Here is a 20,537-nt window from a genome sequence, read left to right as displayed (position 1 = left end):
GCCCATTCATAGATATTAATCATTACATTTTATTATTACTAAATCATTTATGTGTAGTAGACATGCACCTGCTTATGGCAGGTGTGATACTGGTGTGTGCCCATAGCAAGTAATGATGATGTTGCTTACACCGGTACTCGGTGTGCTCAGAGAGGTTGTCTTTCTGTCCAGACAAACAAAAAATTAGAGGGAACATTGTTCCCAACCACTGTGCCGTAAGCAATGGTCAGGCGTGCCGCTGGAAATTGCAAGAAGTCATACAATGTAATATTCAGAGAGAAAAATGTATATGAATATAATGAGATTAGAGTTTAATTATTACAAAGTTAAAATCAAAACATGATGAACGTTAAATTATAGATTATACTATTACAATATTCAAATAGTGAAACAGTCATTTTGTTGCTTATTTTTCTCTAGCATGAACCAGAAGTTGTTTGGTTTCCAGGGCCTCAACTTTTGGTGATGTAAAGTCTGTGAGCATAACATTTTTTTTGCGTAATTTAAGTCCTATTTGGAGAAAAGTCATCAAACTGTGGGATTTAAAAACATGACATTATTTATTTTTGCATCACTCAAACCAGAAGTTGTTCAGGATTCGCAGATTATCAACTTTTGGGGACATAAAGACAGTGAAAAATTTGATTTTGGAATAATTTGGGAGGTTTATATGATTGCTGCTGATAAAACTTTGATTAGAATGACAATTGTTAATATAGACAAAGTTTTCAATGCAAAGATTTTCAGATGGTGCAGTCCCTTGAGATTGTTTCAATGCAAAAAGTGTGCCGCAGCTCAAAAAAGGTTGAGAAACACTTATAGTACAAGATTAAGTGTTGTTCAGAGATGTTTTTATTTCCATCTTTTTATGGCAAAAGAAAATTCGGTTTTCAGGTGATGTATTTTGGGAGAGGGCGGTCTGTCATTTAATTTCAGCGCAATTTGATAGAGAAGTAAATGAGGGAGCTGCAATTGTGCTGGGCCACTAGAGGTGGACCAAAAAAAAAAGAAATGTTGCATCACCTGACTCCCCGTTTAGGCCTTACCAAAAAAATCCTAAAAACTGAGGAGACAAAGTTTGCTTGTTATATATCAGAGATTCAGTACTCCATTGTTCTCACCCAAAGTCCATTTTCAGCACGTACTTGAAACCTATTTCATGTATTTTGCAACAAATCATCAAAAGGACCTAAGTTTGTAATGTGGACTACATAATATTTACAAATACACCCACATGCTTTGAAATCAAAAAGCAGTGTTTCTTCCAAATTAGAATTTTTTAAAAAGCGAATAATGATAAGAATTTCAACTTTCAGATGATTTTCATTAAACAAAATCCAAAGTACCGTATTTTTCGGACTATAAGTCACACCTTAATATAAGTCGCACCAGTCAAACAATGCACGTTGAAGAGGAAAAATATGTGCAAAAATCACACTGGAGTATAAGTCGCATTTTTCGGAGGGCAATTTTGAACTTTATCAGAAACCAAGAACAAACTTATGTCAAAGTAACAATAGAAAACAATGGAAAACAACAGGCTAATTGGGCATCTGTTAACAATGTGAAAAATTACATTTTGCAAGTGATAATATGCATTAAATACTAACAATGGTTAAAAATTTATTCATTCAAATTCATAAAAATTGGATATGCATGATCTTTTTAATTACTTTTCCCCCCAAAATATTTCTTGACTATTTTTCAAATCAAATTAATGTCACTTTTCAAGAAAAGTACAATTAAGATTTGGACAGAATTTGTTTAATATATTTGCTTGTTTCACCACAGATTTGGCATCACAGATTTTGTTCATAAAAATGTTCTAATTGAATTTAAAATATACGTAACCGTTGAGACTTTCAAAACACAACAAATGACACAAGACAATCAAGTGGACATAATTTTTTTTATATATATAGGAAAAAAATATCATTAATTGCAGGCCTCTTGTGTCAAGAAATGTTTCTTCCATCTGTATTTCACTTTAAAGCAAGGGGCGGGAACCCTTTTGACAGAGAGAGCCATAAATAAATCATATTTTCAAATGTTACCCCTTGAGAGCCATACTCAGAATTGAAATATAAATGACCATGTGTGCATTTTGTGACTTTTAAAGAACAAAAGTCTCAGAATGTTTTTTGACAACATTGCTACACTGTTGCTAATCAATGAGTATCAGTGAGAGTATGCATGCAGAAAGGTCTAAATTTTAAAAAATATAAAAGATTTAAGGGGGGCTAGAGGTAGTGTCAACGCCACAGTGCCGACGTGATGCTCCTATTGGTGCGTTCGGGACGCAGTACTTTCACCAGGGGTTTCCATATTTGACCTCGAAGAGCCATATGCAACCATCAAAAGAGCCGCATATGGCTCCCGAGCCATAGGTTCCCTACCCCTGCTTTAAAGCAACAGTTGTACCTTTTGCGTCTCTCGTCTACTTTTTGTCAGCCAGCTATAAACACAAAACTGAGTCGTATTGCTTCTTATGAAGCGAAAATCAACAACTCCTCACTTGTATGAAGCGCTCCTCTTTCTTTTGAATGCATTAAATGTTGGGGTGTGTGGGGGGGGGTTGAATACCCAGGCCTGCCTGGAGGGGGTGTATTGGGGGGAATGGAGCAGCACATTCTTGTGTGCCTTGTGCCGACTCACTTGGTTACCGTGCACGGCCAGACTTTATCTAAATGCGTGCCAGCGGCGCGCCAGGTTTTCCCCTACGTGGAACCTCATGCCGGAGGAGGGGTGGGGGGGTTGTGTTTGTTGGCGGGTGTCTGCTTACCCAGCCTGCCTCGCTCCGCTCACGTCTCTCATCTCCTCTCTTTATTGTTTACCTTCCTAATGAGAGGGGCGGGACCTGGAGACGTGTGATTGACAACTCTGTACCCCCCCAACCCGTACTCAGTACACACACACACACACACACACCCACAAAGGGTAGCATTACACACGGTTTTTATTGGCTTCCATTGACGGTGACAGACGTCGTTGCCAGTTTCTCCCGTCCAAATGGACGTCTATCGGGCTTCAATGCCTTGTAATGATGTGACATCTAATATTTGAGATTAGATTAGATTAGATTAGATAACTTTATTCATCCTCTATTTGGGAAATTTCACTGTCACAGTAGCAAGAAGGTGAGAATACAGACACAGGAAAAGACATTTTAGACATAAATAAATAGGTAATAAATAAGTTAATAAATAAGTGTGTTGCTAATTTTATACATATATATATATATATATATATATATATATGTATATTATAGATTATATATATAGATAGATATCGATATATATTATATATATGTACATATATATGTGTGTGTATATATGTGTATATGTTTATATATATATATATATGTGTAAATATATATGTGTATGTACATAATTTGATTATTATTTTATATTATATATAATATATATACATACATACATACACAGATGCACATGTCCATAATTTGATTATTATATTATATTTTATATATATATACATACACATAGATGCACATGTCCATAATTTGATTATTAATTTTCTATTATATATAATATATTTTATATAATTTTATCTGAATGGAGCAAAAGGGTGATTGCGTAAGGACAAATATTGTAGGTGTGTTGACTTGGCTGAGTGCTTGACTTCAAAGAGAAGATGGGAGCCAATCCGGAGATAGCTCAGACGTGCGCATATTATTGGCATGGAAACAAGAACCACAAGTACAACCAGTTTATAATCAATTTCCATTCATGTTATGGCAAATTAGAATTTTGTGAGACATTCAAATGTTGGAATTAGTGCTTCTAATGTGTTAGTGTGTAGGGTGTCTTTTCTGTGGGAGCCCCTGTGGATGCCCCCTCACCTACCTACCTCCTCCTGTGGCAGGCGGATGGGGATTTGGGTGGGGGTCCTACCTGAACCCCCGTGGGAACTCATGGGGGCCCCTTCCTGTTCACCCTCTGGAGGCAGGAGGGACAGGACGGGGGGTAACACGCCATCACTAATATTTTTTTGATTTGTTTAATCAAACTTGATCAACATTTCCTTCATGGTGACGCAGAAATGAAACGAACAGATTTTGGGACCAGAAGGAAAACTAAATCATTTGGTGCTTTAATATAACTTTATGTGAAACGTGTTCAACAAACAAACTAAACCACAAATTGAAAAATAAATTTAAAAAAATCTTGAACACATAATTGGTAGATAAAAGCACAATTTTATTATTTCAAAACTATATTGTATTAGATTTACAACTCGAAACACATTTTTAAAACTTTAAAGAAAATTGAAAATAAAAGTGTATTTAATGGCTAATACAATCCCCTTTAATCTTTTGACCATAAAAAGATATTTGCAAAAATAAATGTGTCCCTAAAATAATAGCAACTAACATTTTTGGGAGGGAAAACAATTTCACCTTTCATATTAGAAATGAATATTTCTAATGGGAGTCAATTTGAAATTGAATGTAATAAAAATGCTGAAAAAAAATAGAAAAATACCACATTCAAAAAAATGCAATGAATGCTTAAATTCAGTCTAATGGGCTATTGGTGAAATGATACTGCAACTGAGCACAATGTGTGCCAAATGAATAAAATACCTGAGAACAATGAACGCCTGCGTAAAACAATATTTCACTTTGCAACTTTGTCAAATGCAAGTTCAGCAAATTTGACTTCATCTGCTGGAATGCAGCCCTCCTTGACTGCCAAAAAATTGAAAATCCACTTTTAATGATGTCATCATCCGACGGTGACCTTTTGAATGATTCTTGTTGTTGTTCCGGTGAATCAGATTGGCAGAAGACGGAAGCGCAGAAGCGTCGAGAGCAGCTGCTCCTAGACGAACTGGTCCTGCTCGTCAACAAGCGTGACGCGCTCGTACGAGACCTGGATGCGCAAGAGAAAGAGTGAGTTCATTTGGGGACATGCACTGCCATTGACGGCAATAGTTGTCCAATTCATTTAGAACTGGGAGTTTGACATGGATCCCATTTCATACAGATTGGACATCTATCGCCGTCAATGGCACTGAAGGGTGAATTGTTTCTGTTCTTTGGTGCTGTGGTCTTGCCAAGCAAAACAGCAGCACCCCCAAATGTTGTAATTCAACAACTCCTCTGAAAGCAATCATCAAAATCATGCCTGTAAATGATCTTAAAGGAACGCCAATCTTAAATAGATTTGTTGAAACTAAACCCAATTTTAGCATAAAGAGGCAGGGAATGTTTTTTTATCAGTTGAAGGGAGACGTTCTGTTTTTTGGGGAGGCTGTTTTTTATACTTGACCCTCACTTGCATGCAGCGCCATAAAGAGACAGCTTTATGCTGGTTTTTGTGTACATTTTTCTTCTCTTTAAAATGCGTTTAACATGTTATTTTTTATGGTCTAGTTTTGATTTTTGAAAGCATTTTTATGTTCTTTTAATTTTCTGTTTTTTCCCCTTTTTTGACATCAATTTTCTTGAGTTTTCCATTTTATTTTTTATTTTATTTTATTTTGGGGGGGGTATTTCTTTTCAGGTTGCTTCAGTTATGGTTCTAGTTTTTGAAGTTGTAGCCACGTTGATGTTGTGATGCTGTTCTGGGTGCAGCTCCTTTTTTTGTAGTGCTTTTGTTGTTGATGTTTGCTTGTTTTTTTGTGCGTGCGTGTGTGTGTGTTTGTGTGTGTGTGTGTGTGTGTGTGGGACGCAGGGCCGAGGAGGAGGACGAGCACTTGGAGCGAACGCTGGAGCAGAACAAAGGCAAGATGGCCAAGAAAGAGGAGAAGTGTGTCCTTCAGTGACAACGTAAACAACACGTAGCTTCGTCTGATGCTTTTCAAATTTCATGCTTTAAAAGCCGTGCGGTACTTTAGTGAGGATTTTGGGGGTGTCGCAAGTCAAACGCGGGAACGCTCCAGGTACAAAACATCTCTGATGTTTTCTCCCACATCTGATTTTTCAATGACGACGAGGTGAACTTTTTTTAAAAGGAAATGTTTCCAAAAAAAATGTTCTTTGTATTTTTTATTTCCTTCACATTACAACTTTTTACTGTAGTATATCTTAAATTGCTCAGAATTCCTATTGGTTTATGGATGTTTGTGCTTGAAAGCAGTTTACCAAAAAGTCTTTTTTTTCCCCCAACAGTTTTGTTTTTTATCAGTTTTCTTTTTTTCTTTTACGGGAGTCGAGGTGCAGTCAAAGTGTAAAATGTATTATTATTTATTGTCCTATATAAGCTGCTTGTATGTCAAACTGTCATCACTTTTTTCCCCTGTTTGAATTGGTATTTATTGACATTTGCTTCCACATTTCCAATCAGCTTTCACTACTTCTCTTTTATTTATACCACAGGCTTCAAACCCAACCTTCAATAAAGTCCTTGTGCATTTCATACTCCACTACATGCCTTGCGACTATTTTGTTTCAATTGACTGAAAATATCTGAAGCGCAAATGTGACATTTTTCCAATTGTTCACATTTCACTTTTGAAAGATGGCATTGTTTTTTTAACCACAATTTCCCCCCCAGGCCCCTTACTTGAATTCCCCTGTGGCTTAAACACGTGGAGTTCTTTTCCATTTATGGAGGGGAAAAAGTCAAAGCATGAATGTTAAAGCGTTTCCTATTTAATACTGGAAAAGCGGAATTTTTGAGACTTCCATTACCCCCGGCACGCCGAGGCGAGCTCTGCCGGGGAGGAGGCGCTGCGTGGCGGCCTGGTGCTGCTCGGCTTCCCCCGCCTTCCCCTCCGCCCTTCCGCCTTCATGTCTCTCTTACAGAATCGGAGCAAATGAAGAGTGACAGAACTCTTCTTCCTCCTCCTCCTCCTCCTCTACTTCCAACTTTCCCCATTTTTAATCGGCCCCACTTGACTTTGTTTTATGGCTCTTGTCACATCACGGATTAAAATGAAAAGAATAGATCCATTAAAAGTGGACTTTGGAGTGGGGGGGGGCAGGGCACTTTTTTTGATGATGAAGCATGCCGTCCAAATATTCCCCTTTCCTCCTCATAATGATGCAATTTCACAACATGGAAACATTTCATTTCCAGCTAGAGTTGGGGGAAAAAAGAAAAGGCTTACCTGCCTGTCGATTTTGCAAATCCCTCAAATCATGTCGTTGGAGTTCAAAGCATCCCAGGCGTGCGCCCACGGGCCCCGCGTCCATGTCCAACATCACTTGCAGTGGACTACTGCTGCTCCATACTGGGGATGGATTTATGGAAGTATAGATGGATGAAGGAGGGATGGAGGGAGCAACTTTTCCTCCTCCTCCTCCGCCTCCTGCTCGCTTTAATCCCCAGATTTAGCGGCCCAGAAAGGAATTCGGGCACAATTTGGGATTAGACAAATAAAAAGATGCCTGGTCACTTGATACTGCTACAACAAGAAGCATATACTAAGAGAAACAAGCACATTTGTGTCATTTAATTTCTTTTTGAAGCATTCAGAGAAAGATCCGGATTATTATTAGTATTTTAAATCGGGTCGTTATGGAGGGCCTTCTGCAACATTTCAAAGTCATTTTCACAACATTTTTTTCTTCTTCTTGTACTCTATGAAATGATTCTATTTATCTAAATGGTATGTGTGTGATTTGCGGTCAAGGTGCTCCCTTATTATTCAACTTTACGTCCTCAAATGTAATTCTAAATGGGGATTAGAGCTCATTAATATTCATGAGGCTGCCCCGAGCGTATTTGATGGTGTGTGCGCTTGTGCGTGCGTGTACGTGTGCGTTAGAGAAAATAAACGCCCAAATGGATTAATTCAATGTTTATTTTAAATTTAAACGTGAAACACTCCCTACAAAAAACTCGAGCCTATAGAAAGAGTTATTAAAAAATGTTTCAGAAACATTCTTTTGAAAAAGAATCACACCAAAATGTTTAAATTATAGAAAAAAAGAATACTAATGCATTATTATTTTCTAAAAAAAGCTACTAGTCTTCCGACATTCGATATCAATTTGCATTTAAAAAAAGTTAGTTGCTTTGGTTTTTGTGAAGCAATGTTAATATTCGCAGTCTTTAAATCTACTTTTTTATTTTTAATATGAAAAAGAGACAACTAAAATATTAAACCAACGAAAAAATAAACATTTAAAACGCCTAATGTGTTTTCGACGACAACAAGCGCAGGAGGGCCTCGGAGGAAAGGAAGCGAGAGAGAGAGAGAGAAAGAGAGAGAGGGGCGGGGCTTGAGAGCCAGAGTAGGCGTGACCCTGACGTGTATCCGCTCTCCGCATTGGCCACCACGCCCGTCTCTTATGCGGAAGTGCCTCTCCCATTGGCTGGCGCAAACGGGCCGGCAGGTGTCAGCCTTCTCTTAGAGGCACGGGGCGGGCAGAAGGCCTCCATTAGCCTCAGCCAAGCACCGGCGCGCAACTCAAGCGCTAACCCGGCTACGCGACGCTCTCCTCGGCCCACGGACGACGGAGGACCCGCCGGACCCCTTCCAGAGTTTTGGCTCGCCGATATGCCGAGCGCTTTTCGAGCCCAACGAGAGCGACTTTAGGGCGGCTTGCGTGTTTTCCTGCTGCCGCCGTCGCTGTTGCCGGATACTTTGACTACATTTGATTTGCCGGGGACGAGAAAGAAAGTCAGGACACCGACAAGCAAGGTGACGTCAAATTCGACTACTTTTCCCGCAAAGTTTTTGACATAAATGCATTTTTAAAATCAGGTCAAAAAGTTCTTATTTGACGTTATCGCTTTGTGGCACGAGCATTTACCGATTAGAAGACTTTTTTCCCGATAAAATGACTTACAATGTTTAATCCAAGTGTCTAACTTCATACAAAATGGGTCCAAATTCACTTTTGACACTGAGTTTCTATAAAGTTATGATGTGGATCTTGTTAAAAAGACAATATTTACTAATGCAAATTTACGCTTTATTTTCTTGCATTTGTATTTATATATCTTTCTCTTTATTCTTACTGATTCCACTTTAAATATTTGCTGTCATTATTGTGTTTGGAGGAGAAAAGGATCAACATATATTTTTGGTCAATTCTTATAAATGTGGTTTCTGCAAATAAAACTAGGCTCAAGTTATCTTTTATATCTTTTTTAAATACTCATTAATATTATTGTTGGCTCCCGGATTGTCACCATTGATTAAAATTACAAAACAAAAACAATAATTGCTTTCCAATGATTCTTATAGAAATAGATATCGCCTGAATATAAATAAATATATAAATACAAATCCTGAGCGATTATTTAAATATAACGGAGTTGTGCTGTGAGAAAAAAAAGTTTATATCTTGCATCATTCAATTTATAATATGAACCTGAAATGAACAAGGGTTGAAATATATATATTTTTTAATTAGTTACTGTATCCTTATTTGGTTGAATTGTGTTGCTAGTCAACATTGAACACACTCAGTGGGTGTGTTAAATAATAAATAAATTTGTGTTAAATGATATTCCAGTGTGACTGAATGTATTTCACCTAAAAATAAATAAATACCTAAAAGATCCCCCCCAGAAACGTGAATTTTGAACGATCTAAAAATAAAGGCAATAAAGTATTTTTGAAAAACGAAAAGGGAACTTTTTTTAAGTGTGGAAGCTGACTTGCTCTTACTGATAATGTGTGAGACTTCATTGTGGCTGGAATTGTTTTTGGTTGTTTGCTGCTTGATAAGAAATCTGACTAATTTGAATTTATAAAGAAAGACAACACAGGAAAAATCTTTTGGGACATTTCAGCTCCATTTCATCTCAAATAGGATGAACCCCCCTGTTGCTAAAATGCTTGGCAAATAATAAACGGATTTAAGTCAATATTTAGTCAAGATGTTCCCCCGAGGACGTAAAAAGAAATAAATATAACTATTTTTTTATTGCATTTGCTTCCTCGATTCTACAATGTGTGATTCTATTTCTAGACATTCAAACATTAAAACTGTACTTAACAAATACAGTTAATGAACTTTTGTATTTATGTACGTTTTAATTGTTTGGCTGAGCAATTGAAAACAACTTACATATAGACCGTTTTTTTTATTTCTGTTGCGGTCTGAAAAGAAACTTTTTTAGCAAAACAGTTTTGAATACTTTCACATTCCTGACTTTTTAAAATGCGTGTTTCTTCAATTTGAAAGATTTGCAATTCCCTAATTTTATTCGCAATCTATTGATTAAAATTTTTTTGTTAAAATTGACTTTTACCATATGACGTCCAGACTCTTAAATAAATAAATCATTTTTTTTCTTTTTCTTAACCATTACCTCATTAACCACTTTCCCTTTTTGATTTACCCTAAATTGAATAATAGATGTAATTTATTCTGTAATGTCTGATTTCTATCTTAAGTTGCAACCAAAATGACATTTATGAAGTGAATTTAAAATAGAAATTCTTACTTTTTTTCAGCAGGGGCCCCACGTCAGGGCAAGCTGCAGCACCCCCGGGGCCGAGCGGCGGCGGCGGCGGCGGCTGCGGCGGCGAGCCAGTGGGCCGAGCTGGGCGGCGCCGCGGTGAGCACGGCGGCTTGTAGCATGATGTCCTACCTCAAGCAGCCTCCCTACGCCGTCAACGGCCTGGGGCTGAGCGGGGCCGCCATGGACCTCCTGCACCCCTCCGTGGGATACCCTGGTACGCACTTTGTCACGTGCAAGCCTTCCTTTTGACTTTTCCACCTGATTCAAAAATAGACACACAGCGTTTTACAATCCTTTAACGGCAATTAATCACATGTAAATATTTCTCACTTGGAGAAAAAAAACAGGAAATTGCACTCAGGTGCAGCGAGTAATTTATCTCACCTGATACTTATCGTCTAAATCAGTGTTTCCCAACTTTTTGCGTTGGAAAAATGTCAAGTCACACCGCCGGCTAAAAATCTTCAAATTTAAAACTATATCGCTGATATTAACGATAAAAAGTCGTTCTCGTTCAAGTTTTATCAACAGGAATCATATAAACTCCAAAAACGATTCCAAAATCTTCCAACATTTTTACACCGACCTATTGTCAACAAAAGTTTATCCTGAACAACGTCCGGGTTATAAAGTTAAAAAATAAGTAATGTAACGTTTTTAACCTCATAATTTAATGACTTTTACTCCCAATATTTCTTTAATCTCCCAATAAAAGCAATGTTGTGCTCATACAGACCTTACTTCGTCAAAAGTTGATGCCCTTGAAACCCAACAACTTCCGTTTCCACGTAATGTAAAAATAAGAGAACAACTTAAATCTCCTAACGTTACGACTTTTATTTTTTTACTTCCAATATTACATCGAAATCTTAACATTACGCAAAGAGAATTTTTGTGGTCACACAGACTTATTGTCAACAAAAGTTGAAGCCCGTGAAACAACTTCCGTTTCACGTTACATAAAACAACAAAATGTACTTAAACTTCAACATTTTACGATTTGAATCTTGTAATAGTATTAAGATTATCCTCTTTGAATATTACAATTTATGAATCCTTGCAAATTCTTAAGGCACACCTGGGAAACACTGCTCTAAATAAATAAATAAATAAATAGATAGATAAATAATTAAAATGACTGATGTTGTTTTCGGTCCTCAATGTTTTTACGTTGTTACCTGATTGCAAAAGTGGGCACAAAAATGAGCCCCAGAAGTTTTTCCCTTCCAAAACCACCTTTCGAGTTGTAAATGTACCTGTTTATTCATAATAGTATTTTTTATAATCACACAAATTTATTATGATTGCTAAAATAAAGGGGGGAAACGATCTTCTACACATAAGTGTGTCATGGTTAAGGTTTTATCACGAGTTTGGGGTGGGCTAAATCAGCGGTCCCCAACCTTTTTCTCACCGTGAACCGGTAAAGCTTTCTATTTTCTCGTGGACCAGCTAATGGGGAGGGTGACAATTTAAGAGAAAAAAAGGCCTAAGCATAATAGAATTTATTTATTATTATTATTATTATTATTATTATTATTTTAACTTTTCTCATGTCAAGTAGGAGGAAAACGTTAATTTTTACTCTGACGGACCGGCACTAAGTAGCTCGCGGACCGGTGGTTGGGGACCACTGGGCTAAAGTCCCAAATGCCAAAAAAAAAGAAAAAAATGCAAAACTGGACTTGACTGAAACTGGACTGAAATTAATAATTGTGGTGCATAAAGAGTTGGTATTTCTACTTATTCTATTATCATTGGATTGCATTTTATACGTACAAATCAACCTTGGGTGGGAAAGTTGACTTCAAAATGAATATATACGTACCGTTTTTCGGACAAAATGTTACGTCATCATAAGTCGCTTTTGTGTTTTTAACCACGTCAAATCCTCTCCGCAAAGTGACACATGTTATTTGTCAAGTGTTCCAAAAAGAGAATATGTGAAAGAACAGTGGGCAAATGTGAAGATATTTATGGGTGTGTGTCCCCCTGTGTTGCCTTTGAAGCGACGCCGAGGAAGCAGCGACGCGAGCGGACGACGTTCACGCGGTCGCAGCTGGACATCCTGGAGGCCCTGTTCGCCAAGACCCGCTACCCGGACATCTTTATGCGGGAGGAGGTGGCTCTCAAAATCAACCTGCCCGAATCCCGCGTCCAGGTCGCCCCTCACTCCATTAAGATATTGAGCGTGACACTTTTAACATAGAAAAAAAAAAAGAATTGACTCGATGCTATCTATCTATCTCGCAAAATAGGCGAATTCATTAGCCCGACAGGCGGCCACTTTAACTTGATTTACGAGCGCATTAATTATGCTCACTTGTCACTTCAAATCACTTGGGAGCAAATGGGAAATGTTGTCGACGACTTGAAAGTGTCCGCGCTTGACTTTGCGCATTTAATTAAAGACGTCTCAACTTGTTCCCCAAATCAGCGTCGCCATTTTGAGTCAAGGTGCCTCATTACCTATGCAAGAAAATGGCCGTCACGCTTTTACCAGCAATAATAGTTTAATAATCAATTTAATCATAAATAGTTTCTTGTGTTAATCGTTTTAGAAATGCATTTATTTAATTGCCAGACATTATCGAGATAAAAAGATTTACTCGATTGACCATTTTCGGTCATTTAACCCTTTCGTGGACAGCTCTTCAAAAGTTGACACTTAACTCTTTACAAAGGAAGTGAATGTTTTTGGTCATAACAAAAAGATTATCATTATTCAATATTTTTAAATAATGAATTCTTAATTTTTATACATCTTTTGAATGTCATTTGAAAATCAATGAATTTATGAATGAAAACATTTTTAATACTACTACTACTACTATTACCACCACTAATACTACTACTACTAACGACTACTACCATTAATAATAATAACAACATTAACAACAACAACAACAATATTAATAACGATTAAGCCCCAATGCTTAATCGTTATTAATTTTAACACTAATATTAACCCCACCACTAAAGCATGCCCCCCCCCCCAACTTCTCAAAGTATTTAACTAATTGCATTCCATTGATTGCGGCAAACGTCCAATTCATTTAAACCCGAAAGACTGGCTGTGACTGTTCACATTTGAGTGCCATTGACGGCAATAAGCGAAAAGACCGCTTAAGTCAAAATGGATTGGACGTGAAAGGCAGGAAAAAAACGAATAAACAAAACAAACAACAAAAAAGAAGTAATTCGTGCAATTACAATGTTATAATATGTAGCCTCATTAAGATTTGGCATTGGCATGCATGGACATCACGTTCCATGTACTATTTGTATTTTTTTTTAAAATAAATACATTGAAAAATCAACAAGAAACAATTAAGATGAATAAAAACATAAATACAATCCCATGGCTCACAACACTCTAATGTTGCTAACTAATAAATAAAATGGCATTAATGACAAATATAATTTGCAAGTTATTACGTTTTTTGATTTAAAAGGGAAACACATTTTAAATTAGGAGAACGATTGTAATTGAAGCTTTTTATAAATTACAGGTTATTTGCCACTCTTCATTTTTTTTTAAATTAAAATGCAATCAAGAAACCAGGTTTTAAAATATAAATATATATATATATATATATATATATATATATATATATATATATATATATATATATATATATATATATGTTAATATTTATATCTAATTAATGACCTGCTCATTCATTCAAACTGGGACGACATACTTATATTTAGGTGCCATTGACAGCAATAGAAGGCCAATCCATGTTGACTGGAAGGTCTGACAGTGATCACTTGCTGCCATACTTCCCAGCTAACATGGATTGGACGTCTAGCGCCGTCAATAGCAGCCAATTAAAAATAACTGCATACTGGGTGTAAAAGTAAAAACGTCAAAAGTTGATAAACTGGCTTCAGTAGTGTTATTCCTGGCTTCTTTTTAGTGTTACAAGGGATTCACATTGCTGAACCTATAATAAAAAAAAATCAAAGTTATATAATAATTAAAGAAGTAAATGAAAATGTAAAAGCAGTGGGCTGGTGAAGAGTTAGTGGTCAGGAGTTGTGGTTATTTAGGGCTTATTTCCAGACTGATCTATGTTAAACAATAAAAACCTTGCTTCTTGGGGCACAACTTGAGTATTAAAAAAACTGTAAAAATGTTTAAAATATCTAAAATAGCTCATTACATTGATAGGAAAGTCTTGTTTTGGCTTATTTCCACAAATGCCATCTAGTTAGTACAAACAAAACAAAACTTAACCGATATGTATAAGCTATTGTGGCCCCTAATGTTAAAAACCCATCTAGGTTTGATAACAAACTAATACGTAGCAGACAAAAAGTCTAAATTCTCCTTATCACGTTGTCGTAAAAATGTCAGCCTAATCCTCAAAGTGCTAAAATTCCAAGTGTTTTGTTGATTTCTAACGTGGTCCATTCATGTTCAGTAATTCTGAATAGAATCAGAGTTCACAATTTTGGTGACAAAAATGAATAATACCAAAGAAACATTTTTTAAGAGTAAAAAGCTGTTCATTAATGTAATAGCAGTTTTTAATCAAATATATTTTGCAAATGATATAGATTTAGAACCACTGATTACCCCAGTTTGAGAGCACTGTTGCAGAATATTCTTTGTGCTGAATGTGGACTCAAGGGGTCTAATCATTGGCGTGGGGTCTGCTCGCAGGTGTGGTTCAAGAACCGGCGAGCCAAGTGCCGGCAGCAGCAGCAGAGTGGCGGGGGTACCAAGGCGCGACCCCCCAAGAAGAAGTCATCCCCGGCTCGCGAGAGCACGGGTTCCGAGAGCAGCGGCCAGTTCACGCCACCGGCCGTCTCCAGCGCCGGTTCGTCGTCTTCCTCGTCGGCGGCGTCCAATCACGTGGCGCTGAGCAGCAGCACGGCCCCGTCCATCAGTACCGTGTCGTCAATCTGGAGCCCGGCCATATCTCCGGGCAACGCTCCGGCTCCGGCCGCCGCTCCCTCGGCAGCCCCGCTGCCCGAACCAGGCCCACCCTCCAACGCCTCCTGCATGCAGCGTTCCGTGTCCGGCTCAGCCGCCGCCTCCTACCCTATTTCCTACAACCAGACCACGGGTTACGGGCAGGGCTACCCGGCCCCCTCTGGTTCCTACTTTGGGGGCGTAGACTGCGGCTCTTACCTGACACCAATGCACTCCCACCACCACCAGCTCAGCCCGATGGCCGCCTCGTCCATGTCCGCGCACCCACACCACCACATCGGCCAGTCCTCGGGACACCCGCATCACCACCACCCACACCATCACCATCACCCGCACCAGGCCTACGGAGGCTCCGGACTGGCCTTCAACTCATCCGACTGCCTGGATTACAAAGAGCAGACGGCCGCCTCGTCTTGGAAACTCAACTTCAACGCCTCGGACTGCTTGGACTATAAAGACCAGACCTCCTGGAGGTTCCAAGTTTTGTGATTGTTGACTTTGTTCAACAGCCTCGCTCTGAAAAGATCCGGAGTGCGGTTACGATAACGGGTTCCCGAGCCAGAGTGCAGTGTTCGAGGAGCAGGGGTAATCCGCCTCCTGATTATCTGCAAGCCGTAACTGTCGAGAGCAGGAACACTGTGGCTCCGAGAATTCTAGGACTGGAGAGTTTTCCCATCTGGAGCTAAAGCAAATCAGCTCCCGAATGCCTCAGAGCGAGAGCTTGAACTGAGAATGCTCACCAATAAATATGGGAACCACAACTTTTGGGAGCAACGCACGCTCCAGACCAGGAATTCTCTGATCCAGAGGTTTCAGGGTCCCCAATGATCGTGACTGGGAACTCTCAAAGTTTCCGTTAAATTTTAGGCAGGACTGCCAGAGCCCGAACACAGTGCCGAACTTGGAATTCTTGGAGTCCCATTGTTTTAAGCGTTTGTGAGCCGCGTACTTAGGAACTGAAAATCTTGGCACCTGAACACTTGAGACTCGGGACTTGAAGAAAAAAAATGATGAACAAGAATTTTTTTTTAAGGGGTGGGGGTGGCAACAACAACCTGAGCTGTATGGAATATCAATCAAAAAAAACCTTGTCACACACCTTTTTATTTGTGTTTTCTTTTTAGAGAAAATTTTTAGTCAGCATTTGAGCTGAAAGTGTGTAAATATGTATTTGGGTCAGTTCCAGTGACCGCCTTTAGATCGTGTTTTTTGCAACTCTTTATTACACATTGGGAGGGAAGATAAATCGAAAGGAAAAAAATGTAAATGTTTCCATAGAGATCAAATTGCCCCCCACTGGAAAAAGTCCTGTTTTAGCTACTACATTTTTATTTTATTTTACTCTGAACAAAAAAGATGTTTTAAAGAATCTCAAGTCAAGAAGCAGGGAGCTTTTCCTCGAGAAAATGGATGGATTCCACATGTTTTGGGGATTCGTGGTAAAGTCTGAACAAAGCACTTGGCAAAAACATTTTGATTCTGCTAATCATCACTTTGGGGAGCCAACAGAACTACTTTTTCACTTGCGCTGAAATGTTGAATGTATTTCCACCACCCCCACCCTAACCCAAAAAAGGAAAGAAGCACCCTCACTTTCATGTTCATCCAATAAAGATTCCTTCAGTCATGTTAATGCCTTTTCAACTTGACTTTCTTCATTAATTTACAGTGACATTTAAATCATTCTTTTGCTCTCTGATTAAGAGATGGTAAATGAGTCTAATTTCATATGAATACAGCATCAGTGTAGCTGACAAAATGTCCTGACTCAGCAATTTGAAAATGAGGAAGCCAGGAAAGAGAATGCACTAGGGCAGGGACTGTTATAAAATGAAATTATCCTAAAAAAACAAAAAGAAAAGAAACATTTTTTTCGACATTTTCTGAACCAATTTATTCTCACCGGGGGTGCTGGAGCCTATCCCAGCTGACTTCGGGCCTGAGGCAGGGGACACCCTCAATTGGTGGCCAGCCAATCACAGGGCACAAGGAGACAAACAACCATTCACACTCACACTTATACGTAGGGGTAATTTAGAGTGTGCAATCAGCCTACCATGCATGTCTTTGGAATGTGAAAGGAAACCGGAGTACCCGGAGGAATCCCACGCAGGCCCGGGGAGAACATGCAAACTCCACAGATGGACATGAGCTGGATTTGAACCCAGGACACCAGAGCTGTGAGGCCGACACGCTAACCACTGGCGCCACTGGGCCGTCCTGAAGCAAAATCATAACATTAAAAAGTATAGGACATTTAAAATGATCAAAGAAAATACATGCAAAAAATTCACAATGAAATAGGAAACATTGCTATTGTGATAAATGGACTAACAAATAGATTGCTTTGATTTTGCAGAAAATAAAACCCATTTTCGTTTTCTCTTATTTAACGTTGGTGGGTAACTGATTTTAATGGTAACATTTTAAAAGTATTTAAAGATATTGAAATGCTCTAAAGCTAAGGAAAATATCCATCCAGTCAATACATTTTTCAAAGTGACTACATTTTCTGATCAGCCTGAAATAATCCAGAATTGTGGTTGTTGTAATTTACAGTTAAAATTTTATTTTAATTTTAAAAAGACAATTTAGCAAGTCCACAACTACTGAATTGTCATTAACAACCACATCATTTGAAGCTATGGATGTCTCAATTTTCAATTTTTAATATAAATATCCATATTTGACTAAAAGACGTGACCTTTTCCCACTGTCCGTCAAGTGAGCCGCGACAAGTCCACATCAGTACTCGTTGTGTCAATCACATTCTGATAAAGATCATAAATAGAAGATACTAAGTTGCTATGGCATTTTCCATACAAGACCATTCATTCTCGTCTATGATTGGCTGAATTACATTGACATATTTTGTCTTCCTAACATGCTTATTGGTGGACAAATGATTAGAGAGATGTTTTTCATTTTAAAAGAATATACAAGGTTAATGCATTTTTTAATTTTTCCCCTTCGTTGTATTTCTTTAAAATACGATAGATTGTATTTGATTGTTTTTCTTTCGTAACTGTATGAAATTTACTGACAATGAAAATTTTTGTTTTACTTAACATAGAACTGTGCGGCCCGGTGAGCGAGTGGTTAGCGCGTCGGCCTCACAGTTCTGGGGTCGAGGGTTTGATCCTAGGCTAGTCCACACTGTGTGGGAGTTTGCATGTTCTCCCCAGGCTTATGTGGATTTTCTCCTGGCGACCAATTCACGGTGTCCGTTGCCTGTTACCCATAGTTAGCTGGGATAGGCTGCAGCACCCCCGAGACCCTTGTGAGGAAAAGCAGTTCCGAAAATGAATGAATGAATGAAATACTGCAGTCAAACCAGAAAAAAATACATTCTTAATAACTTTACATTTTATTTGGACAAACATAATATATATTCTTACAACAATAGATGATCAAAATTGTTTTACCTAAATGATAATTTTATTGAAACCTGCTGTTTTTACAAAAACAGTCATAACCTTTTCAGCATTACCTCAAGAATGTTAGTTAAACTGCCTCAAAAGAGGAAGTACGACTAAAATTATTTATTTATACCAAATGAAATCACAACATGTTTTTAAAAAAAGAAACTGAAAATCTGTGTTACGGAAACACCAACCTTGCTTACACAACATACAGAGAAATCTATTTATACTAGACATGGGTGTCCTTTTTGCCTATTGGCTGCCCTTTTATTAATTTGGCCAAAATATTAGACCAAGTCTGGCATTCTCACTTTCCCCTTTTGTAAAGAAATCATGATCAAATTTCAAGAGGAAAATAAATAAAACTATCATTTTCGAGGGAAAATACCAATATGGGAAGTTGTTTACCCAGTTTGATGTTATCAGCGTCAGACGGAATTATAATGCTAACTTCTCAAGAAGCAGGTAGTCCACTGATAAGAGGTGGGCCTTGGGGGAGGTCTGCGTTCCACTAAGTGACTTCCCAGTAATTAGATACGCTCACTAACGTCATAACGACTAACGGGGGCCTCGGGCTGGATGTCCAATCTATCTGAACCGGGTGGATCATGTTTCAGTGCCATTGACGGGTATAGGGGTCCAATTCATTTTGACTGTGAGGCACGGCAGCAATCGTTCTAGTTAAAATGGATAGGATGCCCATCCGCGCCAATGAAAGCCAATGAGTTGCTAAACTAAAACCATGTTTGATCATGATGAGCTGAGACGGACAATGAAGGAGCCCTGAGGGTGGACGGCCATCATTAGCACTGATAAATCCCAGCATGCCACAAAGTGCTGCAGGCTGCCTTCATTAGGAAACATTAACAAGGCCTTCAGTGTGTTAATAGCACTGATAGGCCATGTTAAACATGTTAGCTGATGGCCAGACACGTCATTAACATGGCAATTTATTCATTTTTACTCAGATGTCGTCATCGTAATTTGTAGCTGCTTAAAAACAAAACCATACAACTACAGTGGTACCTCGACATACGATCTTAATCTGTTCCAGGACTGAGATCGCATGTCGAGCTTTTCGTAACTCGAGCGGACGTTTCCCATTGAAATGAATTGAAAACAAATTAATTCGTTCCAACCCTCTGAAAAAACACCAAATACAGGATATTGGATTGGAAAAAAATGTTTTATTTCTTCTAATTCGCCACCTATTAACAAAATAACACATAACTAGTGGTTTAATAGTAATAAAATGTGTTTAATAGAAGTAAAATTAGACGCATTTCGTGGAGGGTAGGGACAGCGACATACACGGAGGTGGGGGGGGGGGTATCGGGGGACTTTATCCACGGCAACAACGCACTTGTAAACGAACAAACAAATTTAAATGAACTTGGATTAATATATACAGACACACTCAAACATATGTTTAATGTACCTTTACACAAAACTGAATTCTAATTTTTTAATTTTTTTTTTTAACCTTTGTTCTGGGCAGGTTAGCTGTTTGCCACGCCTCCACCCTCACGTTCGCTATTGATGGGCTGTTTGCTGTTGTATTCCCTTCAAAATATTCCGAAAATGATGCACACAAATGTCCTCACAATAGGATAACGCACGACCACTTGCCAACGAGAAGTAGTCTTGAATGAGCGATTGCGGGAGCTAACAGGTTAAGGAAGGAATAACAGCCTACCCACGTATTGATTGTGGGTAATGAAGTTTTATTCTGAGAAAGGGTGTCATTGCCTATCGGTGTTGTGTGCACGAGTATACTTCATT

At 38.4% G+C, this 20,537-nt stretch overlaps 2 protein-coding genes and 1 long non-coding RNA gene across 9 annotated transcripts in view; 2 read left to right on the top strand and 1 right to left on the bottom strand.

The window, feature by feature from the left end:
• Window positions 1-6,387, top strand: part of ehbp1 (EH domain binding protein 1) — a 161,797-nt gene extending 155,410 nt beyond the window's left edge. For all 6 annotated transcript variants that reach the window (XM_077612511.1, XM_077612513.1, XM_077612510.1 and 3 more), the window contains 2 exons: window positions 4,798-4,912; window positions 5,697-6,387. In XM_077612511.1, coding sequence (XP_077468637.1) covers window positions 4,798-4,912; window positions 5,697-5,787 — 206 coding nt within the window. In that variant the 3' untranslated portion in view covers window positions 5,788-6,387. The remainder of the gene's footprint in view (window positions 1-4,797; window positions 4,913-5,696) is intronic.
• On the bottom strand, window positions 4,197-8,220 carry LOC144084276 (uncharacterized). Its single transcript, XR_013303759.1, has 2 exons — window positions 7,075-8,220; window positions 4,197-4,892 (listed from the first exon to the last, which is right to left on the bottom strand). It is a non-coding gene; the product is annotated as an uncharacterized LOC144084276 (long non-coding RNA).
• A 102-nt stretch (window positions 8,221-8,322) lies between these two features.
• otx1 (orthodenticle homeobox 1) lies at window positions 8,323-16,966 on the top strand. 2 transcript variants are annotated; one of them, XM_077612515.1, is made up of 4 exons: window positions 8,323-8,613; window positions 10,384-10,602; window positions 12,398-12,549; window positions 15,061-16,966. In XM_077612515.1, the coding sequence occupies exons 2-4, from the start codon at window positions 10,506-10,508 to the stop codon at window positions 15,820-15,822; spliced, it is 1,011 nt and encodes a 336-aa protein (XP_077468641.1). In that variant the 5' UTR covers window positions 8,323-8,613; window positions 10,384-10,505; the 3' UTR covers window positions 15,823-16,966. The 2 variants fall into 2 exon arrangements, with proteins under 2 accessions (XP_077468641.1, XP_077468640.1); XM_077612514.1 differs by having other exon boundaries at window positions 10,381-10,602.
• Window positions 16,967-20,537: the final 3,571 nt, after the last annotated feature.

Source organism: Stigmatopora argus, chromosome 11 (assembly GCF_051989625.1).
Source record: "Stigmatopora argus isolate UIUO_Sarg chromosome 11, RoL_Sarg_1.0, whole genome shotgun sequence".
Classification (NCBI taxonomy): domain Eukaryota; kingdom Metazoa; phylum Chordata; class Actinopteri; order Syngnathiformes; family Syngnathidae; genus Stigmatopora; species Stigmatopora argus.
This window is presented reverse-complemented; position numbering and strand designations above follow the sequence as displayed.

Bases quoted from the DNA above. Each gene is read 5' to 3' on its own strand.
- otx1 (XM_077612515.1), top strand. From the start codon at position 10,506: ATGATGTCCTACCTCAAGCAGCCTCCCTACGCCGTCAACGGCCTGGGG. The intron at 10,603-12,397 runs GTACGCACTTTG...TTGCCTTTGAAG, and splicing joins CCCCTCCGTGGGATACCCTG to CGACGCCGAGGAAGCAGCGA. The intron at 12,550-15,060 runs GTCGCCCCTCAC...GTCTGCTCGCAG, and splicing joins TGCCCGAATCCCGCGTCCAG to GTGTGGTTCAAGAACCGGCG.